The sequence below is a fragment of the Diabrotica undecimpunctata genome, chromosome 2 (genome assembly GCF_040954645.1).
Source record: "Diabrotica undecimpunctata isolate CICGRU chromosome 2, icDiaUnde3, whole genome shotgun sequence".
NCBI lineage: Eukaryota > Metazoa > Arthropoda > Insecta > Coleoptera > Chrysomelidae > Diabrotica > Diabrotica undecimpunctata.
Window position 1 is genome coordinate 143017937 of NC_092804.1, and position 23819 is coordinate 143041755.

At 32.4% G+C, this 23819-nt stretch overlaps 2 protein-coding genes across 3 annotated transcripts in view; one reads left to right on the forward strand and one right to left on the reverse strand.

Moving 5' to 3' along the window:
* Positions 1-416: 416 nt before the first annotated feature.
* On the reverse strand, positions 417-9018 carry LOC140434967 (m-AAA protease-interacting protein 1, mitochondrial). The gene is made up of 3 exons (XM_072523614.1): positions 8542-9018; positions 4980-5144; positions 417-756 (listed from the first exon to the last, which is right to left on the reverse strand). Exons 1-3 carry the CDS (start codon positions 8905-8907, stop codon positions 493-495), a joined length of 795 nt encoding a protein of 264 aa, XP_072379715.1. The 5' UTR covers positions 8908-9018; the 3' UTR covers positions 417-492.
* Positions 9019-9108: 90 nt separating this feature from the next.
* LOC140434966 (phospholipid-transporting ATPase ABCA3-like) overlaps positions 9109-23819 on the forward strand; it is a 117508-nt gene continuing 102797 nt past the window's right edge. For both annotated transcript variants that reach the window (XM_072523612.1, XM_072523613.1), the window contains exons 1-2: positions 9109-9260; positions 19216-19537. In XM_072523612.1, coding sequence (XP_072379713.1) covers positions 19237-19537 — 301 coding nt within the window. In that variant the 5' untranslated portion in view covers positions 9109-9260; positions 19216-19236. The remainder of the gene's footprint in view (positions 9261-19215; positions 19538-23819) is intronic.

Below are 23819 nucleotides of genomic sequence, written 5' to 3' on the forward strand. Positions count from 1 at the left end.
ACTTTACCAATGGTAATAATGGTTATATGGACGCTTCGCCAGTGCACTTTACGCACGGCTGGCAACTAGATGCATAATGACATAAATATTCGCTTTCGGCCATGTCAACATTAGACGCAATTACTTTCGACTCGGCTACATTGGTTTAGACAAGGCAGTACTAGTTTATCCTGGAGTGTGCGTATTTATATCAAGATTAACTAGTTTGAACTAGGCGAAACTAGTTTGTCCTAAAGTCGGGTTTGGTCGGTAACATATATTTATTAAATACTAGTCTAGTGCAGTTTTACTTGTATATAGAAGTTCGGAAGTTCATAAGATATACCTTCTAGTACAATTACTATTATTTTCGGTTATTATTATTTTCAGAAGATCAGAAGATTGGTAATGGGTCTAGTCTAGATATTAGAACACCATTTCGATTAAAAAATTGCTTTAATTACAAATATTTACTAATTTTCTTATATTATCAGTCAAATTACAAAACAAACTTTATTTTTTCTCATCAATTGGCTTAAAGTGATTTAGTAAATTTACGGTCCAATCTCCTTCAACCCCTTTTGTAAATTCTCTGATAAATCTATAGTTGCAAATGGAAATTCTTTGTTGATATTCAGGTAGCATTCCCATATTTAAGGGAGGTTCTTCACCTCTAGATCTCATACCGGATAAACCTTTCAAAGAATGATAAACCATGGTTATTTCAACGAACCGTTTCTGTTCTTTGCCCTCTTCTTCATTAAATATAACACCAACCTATAAAAATAAAACCAAACTTTAAATAGTTAAGTAAATAATTATATATATGTTATAAAAGTATGAGGTTTATGTAACTGACTTTAGATAGTGAATAGACGGGATAGAGAGATATTCATCATTCTCAACGCAGGAATACAGAATATTAAAACAATCAGAATGCCCACTCTGCTTGTCAAGATAAGACCTAAAATTTCACCCTTCCAAATTGCAGATTGTCCAGAAATTAATGGAAAGAGATGTTAAACAATGTGAGGATTTCGAGAATGCAAGTTCTTTTGGAGGATAACTTGATCAGCATCTTCTAATGAGCGACGAGGCTCATTTCTCCAGACCTGTCAATTTGTGATTTTTTCTATTGGGGTATTTAAAGAGTCTATATGGTAGCAAGCCTCGTAATTTGATCTACTTGAAGAACGCAATTCGCCAGGAAATCCTGACTATTGATCGAGCGATGTTAGAGCGTGATATTGAGAATTTCATAAAGAGGATCGAAAACTGCATCCAACGTGATGGTCACCATCTTGATAACATTATTTTCCATACTTAATAAGATTGTAAATGGCTTAATATAAGCTTCATTTTGATGTTAATAAAATAGTATTTTCTTGCAAATTTCTTGTGTACCGTTTAGTTCAAAATCGTCCTATTGCCAATTGTCACCCTGTATATATATATATATATATATTCAATATAATTTTTTTTTATGTTAATATTAAATTGATTTTTAAAATTACGATTTATATATTTTAAAGTAGAAAATAGTCGTACTCGAGTATACAACTTTAATAAAAGTGGAAAATTTTGACAAGGATGTCTAAAAAAATTTACGGTACTGTCGTAGCTTGTCACAAATTTCTCAATCCGAGTTCTGTGTTTCCGTTTAAAACATGGCGATCGCGTGCTGACAAACAAGGCGGCATCTGAGAGTGGGCATTCTGATTGTTATTTATTCTGTGGTAGGTAAAAGACGGGATAAAGATGTGCGCGTTGTACTCCATGCACTAACGGACCAATACATTTTAATCTGAGGTTATTTTTTGATCAGATTGGTGAAACGATGACAGCGTGAGTAGTGGCTAAATATAAAAACATCAGACGTCTTTTTTAATACTATTTATATATAAAAGTAGTTAAAAACGTGTTTAAACAAATGTTATATAAGTAGGGAAAAGTGACCAGTGATGGCTCCCCTTATTCTTTTTTGATAAAACTTGAAAACTAGTCGAAATAAAAAAACAAGCTTTGGTGAAAAATGAAGAGGCCGTCATAGACACATGTTATCTAATGATGGACCTCCTTTAAAAATCGGATGTTATAAATAAAATTACCTATAATTTTTCAATTAAAATATAGTAACATTTAAAAAAAAGCTTATATTTACGAAATACATTTCTTTTATAATAAAAAAAAAAAATTTAAACATTAAAAAAATAAACAGCAAAGAGCTAGAAATGTTTTTCTGGTTGACAAACATTACAAATAAAAATCTTTATTGATTTAGGAACTCAGCACATTCCGAATGACACCAGTCATTGCAGTTATGGCGCTTTAACCAGAATTCGTTATTACGAGAACGAGAATACAGTTCGTTGCAGTACAGACATATGCTGCATCTGATTCATCACTATCGTTCTCTTCATACATAACTTCCTCAGGACTATCTTCTTTTATTAGTTTATCAATTTTTCTTCTGACTGCTTTTCTTCTCTTTCTTTTTTCTTCTTTCTATTTTTATACTTCTATTTTGGTTTCTTGTATATCTGGGGTACTGTTAATAACACCTGTCTTCCCACGTTTTCTTTTCCTTTGCGTTATTATTGTTGCCTTCGAAAGTGGGGACAATTTTTCAATTTGCTCTCTGCGTAAGTAATCTTTGGATGTGTTTGAAATTTGATCATTTGTATTATTACGATAAATAATGACTCATAATATCTAAACTGAAAATATCCTTTCTCATTCCAGTATTTTCCAGATCATATACCTGCCGGCAGAAATTTCTAGTAAGAAGATCCACGGGTCCCCTACGCTAAAAGACCTGTTTGGCTCCACGACGATCGAGTAAGTTCTGGAAGGTCAACGCCGCTTCGAGAATTACGGTTGTTTAGTATAAATATAGAGAAACCTTTTATTTAAGTTACAGTTAGTTCTAGTTTTGAAGTCGAGTTTTTAGTTCGAATATAAATGTAAAAATAAATTAGTGAATATTGTAATAAAGACTTTAATAAACTTGTAAGTGTTATAAATGTAGAACCTTTGATAATAAATAAAGACAATAAATTAGAATAATAAAAATACTACAGTATTTCTCTGGCATGTATGTAAGATGGTTTTAATGGGATTATTGCTAACATGCTCGCTTATATTTAAGATAGGATCCTCGATTTCATTTTGCGGTTCTTCTTTGCTATTTGAATTTATGAGTTGTGATTTATTAGATATGTTTTACAACTCCTTATTTGTTGTTTAAGCAGCAGAAAATTCCCAGTCTTCAAAAACATCTGGATTAAACGGATGTATTTCAGTTTTTTTAAAGGACCTTTTTCATTTGATGGAGTCGCAGTCTTGAGATATATATTATTAAAAAGTTTTGTCACTTGGAAGTGAGTGACAGTCCGTCCTGTGTTATCTCTCATCCATTTTTGTATTTCCATATTATAAAAGGTTTGTAGTGGTGCAAAAAAGCCAACATCAAGACAAGACAAAATAGAATAATTCCCTTTTACTTACTATATTCCAGTGCTTCCAACTCCTTGTGACTACTATGTCCATTTTTAATAACGTTCGATGCTTTAACGTTCAAGACAAAGTGCTTTAGCCTCTTGACAAATGTTTGTCTATTCATTCAGCCATTGTCTTGGTAAAATGCTACACTGCGTACAGGTGCGTCATCCATTAACCCAGCTTTAAATCTTTTCTGCGGAAAAATGGAGGTGAGAGGAAGGAATGTTCCTATGGCGTATAGAACACACAGCTATATAATTTTGTCCACTTTCAGTGCTGCTAATAAATCCACTTTGTTTTCTTCCTTTGGTTGCAAAAATTTTGGGAGACTTTGTAGGAACTGTTCTCATACCAGTCTCGTCTACATTGTAGATATTTTCAGAAGAAAATTGATATATTTTCCTAACTTCTAAAATAGAACTGAAAAACATCCTAATGTTTTCTTTATTGAAAGCCTGTGCTCTTGCGATAGATGTATGTTCAAGAATTCTAACAGTTAAGTTTGGGTTCCTTGCGAGAAACTCTTTCAGACACTTTCTACCAGCAATGTCTTTTTCTTTATTAAATAGGTGGTTAATTTTTTGTTTCTCAACTATTTGAAAAACAATCTTTCTTAATTCTGTATTGGTAAGGTCAAAAAGCCTGGTTTACAAATTAACAACATGCTTTGCCATTTCGGCTTTAACATCGACATCAAATGTAGGCTTATGTCCACCTAAATATCCTTTGATACTGCCTTGTTCATTTCTAAACCTTCTACACAGTGTAGTTTGAGGTACTTTAAAGGTTTTTACTGCTGTTGTAAAACTCATTGTATTATTTCGTAATACTTCTAAGGCTTGTGAGATGTTTTCTTTATCCCACTGCTGTTTATTTTTTGAATTATTCTGAAATTAGAAGAGTAATTTATTTATCATATCTATTCCTATGATGGCTTCTGTTCATATTCTTAAGATGGGCCTCGGGCCATCATAGGTATACTAGCCTGGGGCCATAATAGGCAAAATGTAGTGTAACACAAAACACTAAAAACTTTCCATGTGAAAATATAACCTTAAAACTACTACCGTAATATGTAACGAAGAACTTACTAAAATATCTCTCTCCAAATTATATCCGATTATCCCTTTAGATACAGACGTAACATGCCATTTCATATAGAAACTTTTAACATCATTTAGTTACTGAATTCATTTTTTTATAGCAGTCACATTAGACACATTTCAACAAAATTAGTTTACAAACCAAGCGGCCCATATTGAAAGTACACTGTGAACAAATTACGCAACCAGAGATACATGCCGGGAAATAAAGTATCAGGGCCATCACAGGTCTCTTTCCCCTAATAGTGGTCATTTTTTTAGCGTTGTTTCGAAATTGTATGTAGTAACTTAATATTTATATATTTTTTTGAATTGCAAACTACAATTTAGTTAACCCTGAAGACATTTTGGAAACAGAAAAACCTTTTGTTATATATTTTTAACTAAGATTATTACCTGATATGGAAATGAAAAATATATGTCATCTACACTAGTTGCTATCTGCTCCCTTTGACTCATGGACATCATAGATATTGCTTTTTGTAGACTAGCGATAATGTCATTGGTTACTAGACCTTCTAATGACTTAATATCACCTTCAGATAATTTCTGTGATACTACCTAAAAGAGTATAATTAGTGATTTAGCTATACATATTATCCTTTAAAGTTCATTTGAAACCCATGGGAATTATCATGTCTACCTTGCTAAAATGTCTAAAAGTGCAGAAGATGTGGTAATAAATAGTGACACCAAAAATGATAAAAGTTACAAATGACAATAAATTCAAATTACATGGTAATCAGTATGCTACTCAGCATACAATTAGCGATAACAAATACTTCGAAGATATTTCTGGAACAAATACTGTGTTAAATGATATAAATGATAATACAGAGTCCATCAAAAGGCCTGAAAATACAAATAATGAAAATGGAGGAAATGAACAGTTAATACGAACCAATGGACATGGAATGGTGAACAAACAGGCTAACATTCATGACACATGAGCAGACAACTAGAATTTTTATCTAATGTCAACAGTACTTCTACACCATAGTATGTGCAAGTTCCATCTTATAATAATGAACAGAGTGCTAAGAGTAGTGATAAATAGTAGGATTTAGAAGAAAAGACGGTGATGATTTCGTTGGTAAAACAAATACAATGTTTAATATTGAATAACATTAGTTGAAGAAACCATTTTTGGATATTATTGTTAATGAAACCAACAGTTATACTGTTCAACAAGTAAGTATGAAACACTCAAGAAAATCCAGATTAAATTTATGGATTTATGGAAACAAAATTTAAATAAAAGCCTTTTTAGGGGCACTTATAGCAATACTTCTCAGCAGGGTACCACATATAAAATTATATTGGTCTAAATTTAATTGGTTTAAAAATATTTTATAATAAATTTATTGCAGAAATTTTGAGACCATTTTGTGCGTTTATTGAAATTTCTACATTTTGAAAATAATCGAGACTTTTGGTTCATGACTCATTCATAATGAGTTCTTCGTGTCGACCAATTCTTGAACAACATGAGTTGCTCACAGTATCACCACTGAACCTCTTAGCACTGCTCATATTTGTAAGGAAACATAGTTTACTACAAATAAATATTAATATGCAGCTATTGTGAGTATGATTACTCACAACAGAGAGACTCTTCAAAATTCCAAATCACATAACTACATTTTTTTAAAGAAGCATTCACAATAGAGTCATAAAAGCCTATAACAAACTACCACCTACTATAAAAAATATAAATGAGATATGTAGATTTAAAAATTCAGTCATTTCCTTAATAAAACAGGAACTGATTTTCTAGTTTTAACGGTTGAGTAATAATTACTTAAATATATTCAAAGCTTTTTATGATGTTAGCTATTATCCATGTCGTTACACTAGCTACACATTGTCAAAACTAGGAATGACTTTGAAAATCCTACAATTGGCATGCCCACTTGATGTGCGGCAAAATTACTGAAAATGATCTTATTAAGAACAGTAAACTCGACCAGTAAACATATTTAAAAACCAGGTAGTCGAGTCCTGGCATTCATCCATTTCTTTCTCTCCAAATACTTTCTCTGTCTACAGATGGGCAATATTTCAAAATTCATTCTTAATCTTGACGAGTAATACTCAAATTCTATCTGTTTGAGTAATTCTGGACATGTATGTCACTAGAGATAAATTTGAATAATGTTTCTAAGGTGTTATTATTAAGATAATAGGACAATCAAATAATTAGATAATAGTGCAATATTTATAAAAAATGATATTCAACATAAATTGCTACCTGAAGTAAGTCTATCTACTAAGATATAATAAACATTTACTTAGAAATAAACAACTGTCTAAAATGAATCTACCTAGATGTAGTTATAACAATAGGGAGATTAACTATATTTACCTCATTCACAGATTGACTGTAACAGAAAAAGTTGCCAAATATGCTTGCATGAGATTCTTTAATAAATCGCCCCATGACTTTAGAGTAATTAGAGTAAGCCAAAATTAATTCAGTATAAAAAAACTGTGCATAAAGTAATGTTGCAGATTGAACTATACAATGTAATTGATTTTTGATGTGTATTTTGCTCTGTGTATATGTGTATGTCTTTATATATATATATATATATGTATGTACAATTTTTTAAATAAAGATTACTGCTACTACAATCCATGGAAGTCAACCAATCCCTAGTAAATAATAGTTTGTAACCACAGTATCTCAAAAACTTGTTTAGTATTGCTTCAAGATTTCAAATATGTGTTTACTATGATGGTAACCATACAGAAGAATCATAATTAAGGACTTATACCAATTAAACAGTAGACAAAAATAAATCCCTAGAATTAAGTAAAAAGACATTTTAGCATCAAAAACAACACCTCAGTCAGTCACCTCAGTAATTGTAGGTGTTAACCACTACTTACATAGCTGGGACCAATAGGTTTACATGCCCTCCTAAGCACAGTAGTGGCTTAGTTAAGGACACTGCAAGGATCTCTTAAGTAAGCATTTCTAGATTCCAATGAAACAAATTAAGCAGACTAGTTATCCTTCAGTGGCAATTCTATATCAAAGAAAATCATTAAAACAAGTGATAAGAGGCTTTAGGTTATTTACATATATCCTCTATTAGAGCTGAAGATGGTGACTGGACACTGTTAACTGGGGTAACACCTTTTCAACATAGGTAGGAAAAATAAACTATGGTATATGATTTGTTAAATGGAGGAAGAAATTCTGCTAGTCCAAAGTACAATAAAAAAACTAACTATAAGTTATTGCAATTAGTAGATAGTATTAAGTATTCCTTTTTCTTTTCTGTGCTTTTAACCTGTGTATTCTGTGTAATAGACTGTATTGCAAATATCATTATTATTGTTGCAAGTCTCAGGTTAGATTTGCCTCAAATTAATAATAATTCTAAAGCTGTAACAATGACAACTGCCTAGTTGTAGATTAAACTTTATTTTTTAATAATAATGGAGGTCACTAGAAGATATTAAAAATGTGTTTCAAATATTTTTATAAACAACAGATATAGTAAAAGATATGGTTTATTTCATATTAGTTTATGCAATACACATCTAAAATCGTTACACATATAAAACTGAAAATCTTGAATAAATGTTTAGTTTTCTCCTAAATTTGAATTAGGTACATTACATTATAAAAAAGAAAATAAATAAGTTCATAATTCCCTATTTGATAAGTTAATATTATCTGAGTTTTCCTTATCTGGTTATTTTCAGGATCAAGTACCGAAATATGAAGGAACTTGGCAGTGATTGAGGTAACTCATTTCAGAACACCATATTTTTTATTACTCCATACCATATTATGAAGTTATTATAAAGACAGCAAAATATTTGATTTTGTGACCATAAGATTTAGTCAAAAATTTGAAATTAAGTAAATATAAAATATTCCTAGTCAAAAATGTTCAAAAACTATTTCCTTAAACTAGAACAAACAATTTTCTAGTGTACATACCTCCACTGCTTTCTTAGAAGCACTTACAAAATCTGGAAGATTAAATTCTTGATCTAAATAGGGCTTAATGATAAAGGTAGCAAGAATAAAATTTCTGATAGTTTTAAATAAAGAAGGCCAAACAAATATGGGAGAGTCGGGCAGTAGTGGAGGTAATTTGTTTGAGGGAGAACTTTGATCATCTGAATACCATCTTCTTTGATTAAGGCCCGAATTTAAGTGTTTGTTATTTAAAAAATATGAAGACTGCTTAGTACAAAAACTTGCATGTTTACACAAGAAATGATTTGTTATTGCACGATTAAATTTACCCAAATTTAAATTACTGTAATTTCGCACATTTCTAAACAAAACGTTAATATTCATTTTATCATTTTAATATAAATCAACATTCAACAAAGTCAAAAGTACTAAAATATCCTATAATTATAATTTTAGGTTCTGGGTAAGAAATATTGACATTTGACATTTACATTTACATTATGATAATTCAGTCATCTGTCATTCCTGAATTACACGTCTTTATCGTTCCTTTATTATCTTTCTTTATCATCAACGTCAACGTCATTTATATTCATGTCATGTCATTTATTTAGTGTTAATATAAAACTCGTCATGTGAAGTTCGAAAGTGTATGTGTTATAAACATTAAAATATAAAATCAAAAAAAAATTTCCTGCAAAAAACCATTTTTGTATTAATGGTTTATTTATAGGAGGGTAAGCAAATTTACTAATCAATTTTCTATTAAATAGTCTGTGAGTTTGACTTTTAATGTTTTTCTCATTTATAAACAAAACAATGATTATAATATGTGTGTACATGTAAATTATTGTATGATAGTGGGAGGCCAGAAAAGGTGTTCTTATTGATTACTTTTGTTATATTCAGTTTTTTACAGTATTCATGTACAAGAAAAAGTGTGTATTATGTTTAGAATTAGGTATAGAAACAATTTTGCTAATGGGAATAGGAAGGAGAAAAAAACTTATATTATTAACAGTTTGAATAAACAAAATCTGTTGCTCTATTTGACTAACTTAAATAAAATGCATGGGTAAACACATGAATAATAAATAGGTTCTATGTGTGTTACTCTCTGATATCTTAAAGTTGGTTTTCTTTTACAATCATACCCTACTATATTTCTAAACTACTCTCCATTAAAGGTAGATTTTTATAGGTGATCTTCAACATTTCTAAGTACATATAAATAAATGAATATTGTTTACTCTTTTTAAATAGGTCATCAAAACCAACATAATTCAGACATTGAAGATAATGTAGTAAGTGCAGAAAATCAATACAATATTACAATGTTAAGCTTAAAACAAAAGTTGTTCTTCTGCTTCAATTATTTTAAGTTATTGTTAGAATCTCAAAAATTAAAAGCACAGTAAAATGACCTGAAAATTAAAATTGGTAATGAATTTGTAAAGTTCCAATTTAACCATTATCTCTCAAATCAAACTATGACTTAAATATTATTTTGTATGAGATTGATTGTAATGAGACATTACATTTGTGTTGACATTTCAATTTCAATCCAAAAATTGTTTTCTTTAAAATTTGGCCAAATTGGCATCTCTTATATCTGCTTTCAGTTTAGCAAGAAACAAAAGAAAATTATTTGTATCCTCTCTTTTGTGTTGTTCTATTAGTGCCATAAGCAAAGTGGTTATTCTAACTATTGGAAGATTAAATAATATGACTAGCACCATTACAAACTTAATGACTGGATGTCTATGACATCCAGTGTTTGTTGATTATTTCAGTCACTAATATAAATAGCGGTGGGGGCAGATGATTGGTTTTCATATATTAATATCTATGAAAGGCAGGTCAGCTTTATGAATATAGTTTGTTAATAGATAAACCAATACAATAGAGGATCAAAAGGACCCAAAAGAATTCTTGCATATAATATAAAAATATAAGGAGAAGAAGACTAACTGACCCAAACTTCATACAGTTCTTCCATGGACTAAGACGAAACTATATACCAAGTTTCAAGATTATAAATCTTCCTTCAAGAGAGTGAAAAAACATAAGAATATAAAAAGAAGAAATAGAAGATTTATTTACCACAAATCTAATAGGGCCTCTATGTACACCAGTATCTTTCATACACCAAAAGGAACCTATGTACCAAATTTCAACAATAGACCTTTTTCTTTAGGAAAAAGAAAAGTGAATATGATAGTAAGAAGAAGAAGACTGGGATCTCAAATTCAGTAGGGTTTCTGCATTACATTAACTTTTTGTGAAGGCCATAGCTCAGTGGTGGGCATATAACCGCTCCAGCTACATAAGTAATTGTTTACAATAAAACCTGAGCCAGAAGGCTACACCAATGCAACATATACAATAAGCCTATTTTTATAACAAAAAATGGCTTCTGCAAAAAAAAGTTATGTAACTTATAGTTTCACCACTGTAGAACTTTTCATTTTTCTAAAAAGAAAAGGCAACTATATATGTATGTATAGTTTCAGATTTGGAAATGTTTTATTACTGAAAAATACAGCTCCCTATACTAAAAAACAAAACATTGTTTCCTCCCTTGGTTGTTTGGGAGGGGTGGGATTGAACAACCAAATGATAAAAATAACATTTTTTCATTTCAGTTACAATAAATAACAAAAAAATTGATTTTAACTCATAAGTAATGACTAGCATAAACCATTAAAGAACAGATCAAAAGATCATTTCAATAAAACACAACATTTAATAAAGAGGAAAAGCTCTTCATTCTACTATTAATAAATATAAATTATATAAGCTTGTACATATTAACATGCTTCGAGGCTAATATTTAAATTCCAACACAAGATTATACATAAACTTACATGCAACCTTTGCATGTCCAACTATTTCCTTTCAACCCAAACCTCTTAAGGAGCTCCTACAATTTTTTCCCTTAGACCTATCATTAAGATGTTCATATTAAATTTCTATCTTGTATTATTAAAACACATTTGATTACACATTTAACTCTTATCAACCCCAGTCTAATCAAATCGCTATAGTGATTACAAAAAAATGATTCAGCCAATTCTCTTTGCCCTATTTAAGCACAGATCACCCCATTTACTTGTTCTAGTTCTAGGTTATCTACCCAAGAATTACTATCTACCCACTGTTTGTTAAATTCCTCTACCACAATAAGCTCTTGTCATTCCCTGGAGGGGACATTGTGGATGGTGCATACTCTCATACTCTAGCACTGTTTTGAAATTATGCAATTTTATCATAAATAATAGTTTTTATAGTTTTTAAAAATTATATGTAAAAGAATATATAGAAAGTGTGAAGAACACATGACAAATACTTAATTTGGGTTCAGAGATGCATTAGGTACTCGAGAGGCACTTTTTGCAGTATAAGTTCTCTTTTAACAATGTATAGACATTAATTGTGATATACTTGTGTGTTCTGTAGATTATCAAAAAGCATTCGATAGAATGATGGACTGATAAAAATAATAAAAGTACTTGGTCTAGACAGCAGAGACTGCCATATAATAAACAATACCTAGTAAGAAGGTGTTTGGTAAATTGCAGCTGTTTGGGCTGGGGATTATTTAACAGACAACATAAAGATAAAAAGAGGTGTGTGACAGAGATATAGACAGAGTCTGCATTATCAGTCAATGTATTCAGAACATATTATGAACCTAGCACTAACTGATGTATATGAGAGTATAGTTATAATAAATGGAGAATGACTGAACAACATAAGATATGCTGATAAAACATTTTTGCAGTCTGAAAGGTCTGCAGATTATTGTTTCAATGGTAGCAGACGTAAGTAGCAGGTTTGGACTTCATTTTAACATAACAAAAAAACAAAATACATGGTTATAAGCGAAAATAGGATAACTTCAGGACAATTATCAGTTAACTAATAACTGATATCATAAATCACCATTTTTTGTTATTTACAAAATAGAAAAGCATTTGTTACCAACAAAAAAGTTCTGCACAGAATGGGTATAGAGTGTGAACGAGTCATAACCATAAAACATTGTAAACTGGAATATCTATGGGCCATCTAGTGCATAATGAACAACGATATGACCTACATCGAATCATACTTCCTGGTAAAATACATGAAAAGGTCTAGGAAGAAGATGAAAAATATCATGATTGCATAACCTACGAAAATGGTTAATTTAATCACTACCAGACTTTTTAGGGCAGCAGTCAATAAAGTAAAATTGTGGCTTATTCCAAATAAAAATAGTAAAATGGAAAGATAATAATCGAAACTAGATATATAGTTTAACTTCGATACAAATGTAAATAATATATGAGAAGGAATATTCACATCCCTGTCAAACCAGCCATTCTATGACACATTCGTGTTTCGCTACTTTTGACTTGTCAGATAGACCTGGTACCGTGATTTAAACAGAGGAATCATTCATTTAGTTGAAACTTGGTTCAATATGCATGATCTTGTTAAGTATATACCATGTTCTTTAGTACATATCAGTATTGGAAGAAAAATGGCTTTGTACCTAATGCATTGTTATTGGTATCAACACATTTATAATTAAAAAAATCATTTATCATCTTGTCATATTGTAACCTGTCGTAATAACCATTTTGCTTGCCTTTGTCCTTGTCCTCAGAAGAGGAAGATCCAGAACAAGGTTCCTTGATAACATCGATGAAGACATGAGAAATATGGGAATACTTCCTTGGTGGCGGAAGGCGATGATGGATAGGGACGAGAAATTCTGCGGTTTATCTCATCTTCTTCTTCTTTTTATATAGATATGAATCTGTCTGTTTTTCAATGTGCCTCCAGTAAGTTGTCGTTTCATCGTTTTCGTGGTCTTCCTACTGATTGTCTTCCTATTGGGGAACCGTCTCTTGCTGTCTTTACTACTCTATTTCTTGTCATTCGGCTTATATGATCGTTTCATTCTACTCTTGTATTTCTTATCCAGTACTTGATGTTCTCCACCTTGCATCTACGTCATATATCTGTACTTCTAGCTCTGTCCCATAGTGTCTTACCATCAATTTATCTCTGCTGTTTCTAACATCCTTTTTGTCCTCTCCGTGGCAGGTCTTGTTTTTGCCGCGTATGTTATTATTGGTTGATGACTGTTTTGTAAATTCTTCCTTTCGTTTCTTTCCCGATATTTTTATTTCTCCACATAGTTTCATTCAGGCAGAATGCGGCTCTGTTTGCCCTATTCACTTGGTTTTCCACTTCAGTTTCAAGCTTTCTGTAGCTAGATAATGTGATGCCTAGATATTTAAACTCCATCACTTGTTCTATTATCTGACATTCCAGCTCCAATTTACATCTTAGTAAATCTGCTGTTGTAACCATGCATTTTGCGGTTTATTTATGCAGTAGTAATCTTTTCAGTGTTAAGGAGCACATTTCCATGTATACAAATTCGTTCACTGCTTCGATGACGTCGTTTTCTATAACAAGTTGTTGAGGGATTTGTGGTTGTGTGCTTATTTTCGTATACTTCGTTTTGTTGGCGTTTATTATTAAACCCATTTTTGTAGCTGATTCTTTTAATGCTACATTCGCCCCTCGAACAGCGTTTTCTGTTCTTCCAACAATATTGATATCATCAGCATAGGCCAGGACTTGCACTGATTTATTATATATTAAACCAGTGGTTGTGATTTGTGACACACATATTACTTTTTTTAGAGCCAGATTGAACAGTATACAGGAGAGAGGGTATCCCTGGCGCAGCACGTTAATTGTTTTAAAAAGTTCAGACAGTTCCCCCTGAATTCGTACTATACATTCAACTTTTTTAAGAGTTATTTTTGTTAAATTTGCCAACATTTCTCTTCTATCCACAGTGTCGTAGACTGCTTTGTAGTCTATAAATATGAGATGAGTATCAATGCCATATTCCAGTGTTTTTTCCAAAATTTGTTTCAGAGTTACAATCTGATGAATTGTCGATTTACTAACTCTGAAACCAGCCTGTTATTTTCGTACTATCCGTTCTGCATATAGTGCCATACAGTGACATAGTACTGTCGAAAATATTTTTTACTCTGCATTTAGAAGTGTAATTCCTCTGTGTTATAGCATTCAAAGATATCTCATTTTTTGTGTATGGTGAAAAGTATTCCAATATTCCAATCATTGGGGAGGGATTTCTGTGTCCATATTTCTTGTATAAGCTGCTGTAATGCCATTATGGTATCATGGCCACCTTCTTTATATAGTTCAGCTGGGAGATTATCTATTCTGGGTGACTTGTTTCTGGCTAGTTTTTTAACTGAATCTTTAACTTCAAGAATCATTGGTGGTTCCTCTTCCGTCTCTTCTGTTCCGCTTACCTCATCTCTTTCGTCTTCCAGGTTTTCTTCTTCTTCCTCTATATTAAGTGCCTGGTTAAAGTATTCCACCCATCTATTCAATACATCTTTCCTTGTTGCCATTCTGACTTTGACATTGTCTTGTGGTTGCCTTGAATGATTTTCTGTTGATGTTAGCTCTCTTATAGAATGCTCTGAATTCTTTCTCTCTGTTGAGGTTTTCTATATATTTAAGTTCCTTATTTAAGTGGTTTCGTTTTTTTCTTTTGTGTATCCTTTTTTCTTCTCTTCTCTTTATCTGGTAATTCTCTACAGTTGTTCTAGTTCTGACGGTATTTTACCTGTGTCAAATATCTTTTGAATAGTGCTAATATCAAGTCTAGGCTTTTACTTTCGTTGTCTGCAATTAATTTAACTACTTCGACATTGATATTATGCGGAGCGTGGCTATTCCGTTTTTCTAAGCATTTACTGTATGAATAACTTCTTTGGTTATTTCTGGACCTTTTTTTATAAGATACTATTTCTTTTTTCCTTACGATATTCTTGAGTTGTGAGAGGTCTATTTTTCATTTTTCCCTTTTAACTGTAAAAAAACCTTTTTAGTCTAAAATTGTCATATGCCATAGTGAAAAGTTGGTGTTGTGATCATGATCCTTCGCTGCAAGATAGTCGTGTAGCTATTAGTTGAATAGTTAAAGGGTATTCCTTCTTAGTCTTTGCTGGGTTTTTTAATCTAAAGACTTCATGTTTTTTTTAATATTTAAAATATTAAAATCTTAATTTCACAATATTTAAATTGATATAAATATATACTATAATGTTTTTATTATTCTAATTTATTGTTTTTATTTATTATTAAAGGTTCTACACTTATAACACTTATAAGTATATTTAAAGTCTTTATTTGGACAATATAACTAATTTATCTTACACTTAATAATTATATAATTTATCTACGTGCATTACATTTTAAAAACTCGACGCTATGTTCAAAAACTAACTGTTCTGTTTACAACAAAATTCCTCTTTAAATATAAAATGCCGCTAGTTCCGGAATCGCCGCGATTTCCCATCGAAGAGCCCAGAAGGTCGCTCAGACTGGCTTTATTCGGCCTGCTTCTGGAAATTTCAAGTCGTGGGTGACTCATCATAATTCAGGTAAACATGTCTTTCAACTGAGCGCCGAAATAACTAGAATAGAAAAGATATTAGTAATAAATATGTTTACAGTTTTGAGTCATATGACACGTCATTATTTATCGTAACAATACATATACACTAAATTGATATATTGTTCAAAATGTATATACACGTCATTGGGTGGCAATTGCAATCTAAGTAATTAAATATCGAGCTGTTTTGAAGTAAGTTATATTTATATTGTGACTTGAAGAAGTGTATAAACTGTAGTGAGTGGGTTACTACAGTAAGTAGGATTTAAAAATATACCATTTTTATTTTGAAAATACCACTTAACTCTTTTTTTTATTTCTATTTTATTTTAATTCTATTTTTATATTAATTTTCTTTATATTTTAAACATTTTTGTATTTGTTCTATCTTTAAACACTTCACATATTATATTAATATCTAAATAGTAATGTTTTAATACTAGTTTTGTTAAGATTAAGATAATTGTTAAGAAAATCCACTTATCTTGTATAAAAAAAGAGTGATCAATGTTAGACCCGTGAATGGGGTGAGATTGATGATAATGATTTTATAGCATGAAACAGTAGTGTTCTTAAATAGAATATGATCAATCTTAACCTTTATAATTTGGTCAAAGAGTTTTTCAAAGTTTTACAAAGGGGTGAGATTGATCTTGCAGGGTGAGAATGATCATACTACAGTAGACTCCCTCTATAACGAGAACTGAAATTGCAGACTAATTACCTCGTTATAAGCCGATCTCGTTATATCAGACAACAATAATACTGTGCATACATATGAATCTGTAGTTTTCTAAACCATTAACTTCCTATAGTGAAGCCATTCGGAGCAATATAAGATGCTAAATATTGTTTGAATGGCGTTTTTGAAAAAAAGTTGTTTACTTTTATTGTCAATGAAATACATTAAAACAAAAAAGAGTTGTTTACTTTTATTGTCAATGAAATACATAAAAAAAGAGTTGTTTACTTTTATTGTCAATTATATACGTTAAAACAAAAAATCTATACTTACATTTTTTTCCAACTACATAATGTATAAAGCGTATTTTCAAGGATAACATAGACTATTGCTTCTGCAATTTGAAGAAGTCTGTAATTTTTGACTGCTTTAAATTGTCCAGTATCATTCTATCTATCATATTTTCTAAAGATGTGAAACAGTTGTATTCTTCTTCATTTGCGTTTTGTCTTTGGATACAGTTTTTTACAACGTTCAAAGCACTTTCCACATCTTGTCTATTAGGACAAGACAAATCCATCATCATAAGTGGCTCGACAATCCGTTGTGGATCTTGGCCTGCTCACAAAGAAGTCGGCGGATTTATTACTTCTGCGATAATTTCACTATCGGAAGATCACAAACAATGACGTCACCATCAATGGCAATGAATTCAGCAAACTCGTCATCATTGTTCAGTTGGGTTAGTTCTTGACTAGTTAGTTGTTGTAACCTCAACCACTCTGCTACAAGATATTCATCTTCTTCGTTTTCTACCTCAGTCTCTGTCCACCCTGCATGACCGAAACATGTTCTGATGGTTTTTTTATCTATGAGTGTCCATGCTTTGTGGATGAAATTTATGGCATCTAATAAAGTCACAGGGGATTTACTACGGTTTTCCACATTATTCGGGATCCGCTTAACTAACAGTTGTCTGTAGGTGGTGATGAGAATTTTAAAGCATCGAGTGGATGGATAAGGCCATTTTAAGGGCCGTTTTAAGGTCAGACACGAAATTCCGTATGGAAAAATTTGCGGTGAAGCGAAGAGTGCTTCCAAAGAAGTCACCGACAACTGGTTGAAGTCATGGCCTACAATAAGACAAAATTACAGTGACGATAATGTATTCAATGCCGACGAGCTGGGACTTTTTTTTAAACTTACTCCAGATAAGACCCTCAAATTCAAAAATGAACGTTGTATAGGTGGCAAGTTACCAAAAGAAAGTGTAACTGTACTCGCGTGTGCCAACATGTCCGTGGATAACAGCAGAAATTTTTAGTGGAGAACTTTTGAAGTGTTGGGAGTTGGGACATTGAAAGATTCTTTTAATTGTTGACAATTGTAAAGCCCATCAACTTTTTTTTTACCCCTAATTGCACATCTGTTTTGCAACCGATGGATCAGGGCATCATAAGATCCCTTAAAGTTCACTACAGAAAACTTTTAGTTAAGCGGATCCTGAATAATGTGGAAAACCGTAGTTAATCCCCTGTTACTTTATTAGATGCCATAAATTTCATCCACAAAGCATGGACACTATTAGATATAAAAAATATCAGAAAATGTTTCGGTCATGCGGGGTGGACAGAGACTGAGGTAGAAAACGAGGAATATGAATATCCTGTAGCAGAGTGGTTGAGGTTACAACAGCAAGATCAGGAACTAACCCAACTGAACAATTATGACGAGTTTGCTGAATTCATTGCCATTGATGATGACGTCATTGTTTGTGATCTTCCGACGGACAGTGGAATTATCGCAGAAGTAATAAATCCGCCGGCGTAGCACGTTATCGTTAGTGACGAAAGTGATGAAGGTAGAGAAGACAATTGCGGTGAATCTTCGCAAGAAGGTCCTAATAGATAAGATGTGGAAAGTGCTTTAAACGTAAGAAACTTTATCCAAAGACAAAACGCAAATGAAGAAGCATACAACTGTTTCACATCTTCATAAGACGCCAGTTACAAACAAATGTTTAGTTGCTGTAGATATTCGAGAAATTCCGCTGTCAGTACCGTATCATCAGCGTATCTTAAATTGTTGATAGGTTTCCGTTCACTTTTATGCCTATTGTTTGTTCCTCTAGCGCTTCTTCGGTAATTTTTTCGGAATACATATTGAATAGGTTAGGTGATAATGGGCATCCTTGCCTGACACCTCTCCTTATTTCGATTTCATCCGAAAGCTCTTTTCCGTCCTTCAATACGGCTGTCTGATTATAGTATAGTTCGGTAATAATTCTCCTTTGAATCCACTATTTACGAACTTGTAAATATATTAGTGCATCTAACCAAAACCAAATGTCAATAATTTTTATGTTACAAACACTGTCAATTTTTAGAGGTTTAAGTGGAAGTAGGTCTACCATTTCAAAACTACATTATTAGCTATATTATATGAACATTTTTTTAATATGAACATTTTTCATATTAAAGTACATTTATATGAACTGTTTTAGGTGTTTTCTTTGGTTTTAACCATGACTATTTTGCAACTGGAGGTCGTTGTTTGGAAAAACTACATCATAAGAAAAAGACATTGGTTTTTAACAATTATAGAATCATTCCTGCCAGTATGTCTATTTTTATTGATTGCCTATGGAAGAAGTCAAATCACAGGCTTGAATAAAATAGAAGTTCCCAATGCCACTATTGGTACGATTGAAGGAATAAATTATAACATAGATGTGGCTAGCACATATATATTATATACACCCTATAATGACTACTATACTAACATTACTACCAAAATGTTAACCAAGTTGGGGATGCCTAGCGATCGTAAGTATTCTATTTATCATTTTTGTTTTATAATATTCACTATTTTCACACAGTTTAATTTTTATGGCACAGATATGTTTCTGTTATATACATCTACATTTCTTCAAAGTAGATGATGTGTAACGTACACCGCACATTAAGACTTATCTCTGAAAATAATTGGATTTGAAATATGAACATTCGCAATCTTGCATACCTGTAGCTAATATACCGGATGTCCACTAATGCTCTTCACAAAAAAAAACTATAAATCCTGGAACTCATTTTACGTCGATTTGACATAAATCACCTTATCGAAAAATCAGTGGCGCACCTAGAATTTTCCTGGTAAGGCGGTTGGTTAGGTACCGAATTTTTTTTATGCTACCTCCATTTTGAGTTCTTAAAATTTGGATTCTAGTTTAATTTAAAGTACTAAAGATAGCATAGTGCCAAAGATTCAGGTATCTGTTCCTGCCTACCAACTAAACCACTCTCTCCTACTTGTGCGCAGTTGACTGTCGCACTTACCGTACTCCGAAAGTGGGATGGCCGTTGTAAGGCTGACGACATTTTTGGAACACTCTCCCTTCTCTTAATTAGATGTTATCTCTGTCGTTGATCCGGTTGGTGTTTCTCTTCTTCTTTACTGTTTCGATGTAATTGTGAACACTATTCCATCCCTCTTTACTTCCCGTCATCTTCACGATCATCTCTCTCACAGTCACAGTGTTCATACCTATTTCTCTATACATTCTGTTTCTCTCCACTGTACATCTATTACACTGCAGCATTGTGTGAGTAACAGTGTCGGAATATTCGCAGTATAGGTATTTATCCGTACCTGTCTTTCTGAACCTATGAAGATACGCACTAAAACAGACAATCTACCCAGTTCCTTAGACTCGGGATCCGCATTTTGGTTCACTTGGTAACATATTCCGTGTTGTTCCACTCTTCTTGCCATCTTTCCATTGATCTTTTCCTTTCTTCTGTTTTTATGGCTGTTGTCAAATGCTCCCTTCTCTCATAGATATGTCTCCTTTCTACTGCTAACACTTGCAGAAGAACACAACCCATGATAGTCCACAAGGCCGCTGTAGATTCAGTCCTGTAGTCGCATGCTACTCGCAACAGACTCGTTCTGTCTACTCTTATCATGAGCCTAATATTAGGTATCTTTATCTAAATATAATGGAAAATATTAATTTAAATCCTAAACTTTATTTTAAATAATAATTTGTAAACAAATTAAATTTACCTATAATAAAATGTCTAAACGGCGTTGCTTTAGAGCTATATGGTTTATTCTACCTCTTCATCTATTTGAATGCCCTGATGGATAAACATCAAAGCTAAACCATTTATTCTTTCTTCGCTAATACAATTTCTTAAATAAGTCTTTAGTACTTTCAGAGATGAAATTAACCTTTCACATGTACAGGTCGTTACAGGTAATTTAATTATTAAATTAGCGTTTTGGATTTTTTGTATTGTGTGTGAAAGACAATTTACATTTTCCTACTATTCTTAATATATATTGTACTTTATATGCCCTAGGTGGTTTTAACTCCCAAACCCCCCGGGTGCGCCACTGCGAAAAATGCTTCCTAAAGCCCGCCACTCACGTTCCAACGCCGCAGTACGATTTTGTCGAATGCTACAAAATTGAACGTAATTTGACGTCAAATCGGCGCGATTTGACGGCAGACAAACAAGTCAGTCTGCAGCAGTATGACAGAGTTGGTTGGGTCGTGAATTTGATGGTATATATTGTGACAACTAAATTGTAGGACTACAAAAAATCATTTGCTGGTAAATTTCGGAAATGGCTTATAGCTAGATGTTTTTAAAAGACATTTAAAATCGACATCATCATGATAAAACCGCTAGAAAAAAAAAGCTGTGAATATTTTGGTTGCTAAATTTCAAGAAGTGAAAGCAAATACTATTGAACAGTTGGTAAAAAAGAAAATTAATAATTTTCGAACATTTTACAAAAGGGAATTAAAATTATTTGGATATAATCGCAATTCTTCTAATAAATGTACGTGTCAGTATGCATGTCTTTTTAGAAACCAATCTTTGCACCACCACCTACGTTTCTTGTATTTTTTTCGTTTATACAAAGAGCAAGATCAAGGTTATACAAGTGTATGCTCTTACAACAACACATCAGGAAGAGGTAGTTGAAATGTTCTACGAAGATTTGATAACAGCATTAGAAGAAAATGATACAAAGTATACCATCATGATGGGAGATTTCAACGCAAAATTAGGTAAACAAAAAGAAAATACTAAAGCTAAAATAGGGATGCATGGTTATGACACACAAAATGAAAGAGGAGAAAAATTATATAACTTCTTAGAACAAGAAAATTTATATGCCATGAACACACACTTCAAGAAACCAGCAAACCGGAAATGGACGTGGATATCTTCCGATAAAAAGCCGAAAAACGAGATCGATTACTTCTTGTGTGGGAACAAAGACATTTTTGAAGATATAACTGTTCTCAATCGATTCACAACTGGCAGCGATCATCACCTTTTAAGAGCAAGGATTCATATTAAACAGACGAAAACCAGTAGAAACAGGCCACATAATTGTTGTAACCAGATAGATCAAACTAAAATACGACAGAAGAGAGATGAGTACAGAGAAGACTTGACATGAACATAATTAATAAAGAAATGCAACAAAAGCTCTTGAGAGCAGGACTGACTGTTGCAAAGAAAACGAAAAATAAAGAAGACAGAATAAGTGATGGAACAAAACGGTTGATGGAAAAGAGACGCACATTTCTAAGCGAAGGAAAGCGAAACACCAATGGTTTCAAAGAATTGAATAAGCAAATAAACAAGGGAGTAAAGGAAGATTTAAGGATCTATAATGAAAAAAAGGTAGAAAAAATAATAGAAAAGAACCGAGTCCTGAAATGCTTAAGATCAAACTTAGGAAAGCCTATAATAATCTCATTGAAGAATAAAGATGAAAAAAGAGAAAAGAATGAAATCTTTAAAGTTACTCAAACATTTTACCGTGATTTATATTCCTCAAACAAGAACCCAGATAACACTGCAAGGGAAGATCTTAAGAGAAAGATAACGAATGTCAACTCAGAAATACTCCCTAACATAGAATCCTTCGAAATAAAACAAGCTATCCCAGAACTAAAGAACAATAAGGCTCCGGGCCCAGATGGAATACTTGTAGAAATGTTGAAGAAGGGGAGTGAAATTATTCTCGAAGAATTGAAAAATTTTTTCAACGAATATCTTCAGAGTAGAAGTCCCAGATGATTGGAATGAAATTTTGACAATACTTCTCTTCAAAAAGGGAGACAGTGGAGATCTGAAGAATTATAGGCCAATCTCCCTGCTGTCTCAAATGTACAAACTGTTTATGACAGTAATAACTAACAGGTTAACGTCGAAGCTCGATAGCTATCAACCGGTAGAGCAGGCAGGATTCCGAAAGGGTTACCGTACAGCGGATCATCTTCTTACAGTCAGAACGCTAATAGAGAAAGCCAATGAATATCACTTGTCTTGAACTTATACATTGGCTTCGTTGATTATGAAAAGGCATTCGAGTCCATAGAACTTTGGGCAATATAGAGAGCTATAAACAACTGCAGGATAGACTCCCAAAGCTATACCAATCAACAGAGGAGTTCGCCAGGGAGATGTTATCTCACCAGAGCTATTCACACTTGGACTGGAAGACGCGTTCAAAGACATTAACTGGGTAGATAAAGGAATAAATGTTAATGGAAGAAAACTGAGTCATTTGAGATACGCTGATGACATTGTAATATTCACTACAAGTTTCGAAGAACTACAGACCATGATGACGCAACTATTTCAAGCTTCGGAGAAAGTAGGTCTTACGATGAACTTGGAAAAAACAAAGATAATGACAAATACACCGAACATTAAAGAAATAACGTTGAACGACATACATTTAGAAACAGTAAGCGAATACATCTACCTGGGACAGATAATGAAAGTTAACAAAGAAAATTAAACTGCTGAAATTACCAGAAGAATAAGGTTAGCATGGGCAGGATTTGGAAAACTGAGTTGGATATTGACAAGCACTAACATTGAACAATATTTGAAAACCAGAATTTACGATCAGTATATCCTCCCTATACTCACGTATGGTTCACAGACGTGGACACTCACCAAGTCTAATATGGATAAAATAGTAAAAGCACAAAGAGCGATGGAAAGATCAATGCCCGGGGTGAGACTTATAGACAAAAAAAAAACAAACAAATGGATTAGAAGCAAAACC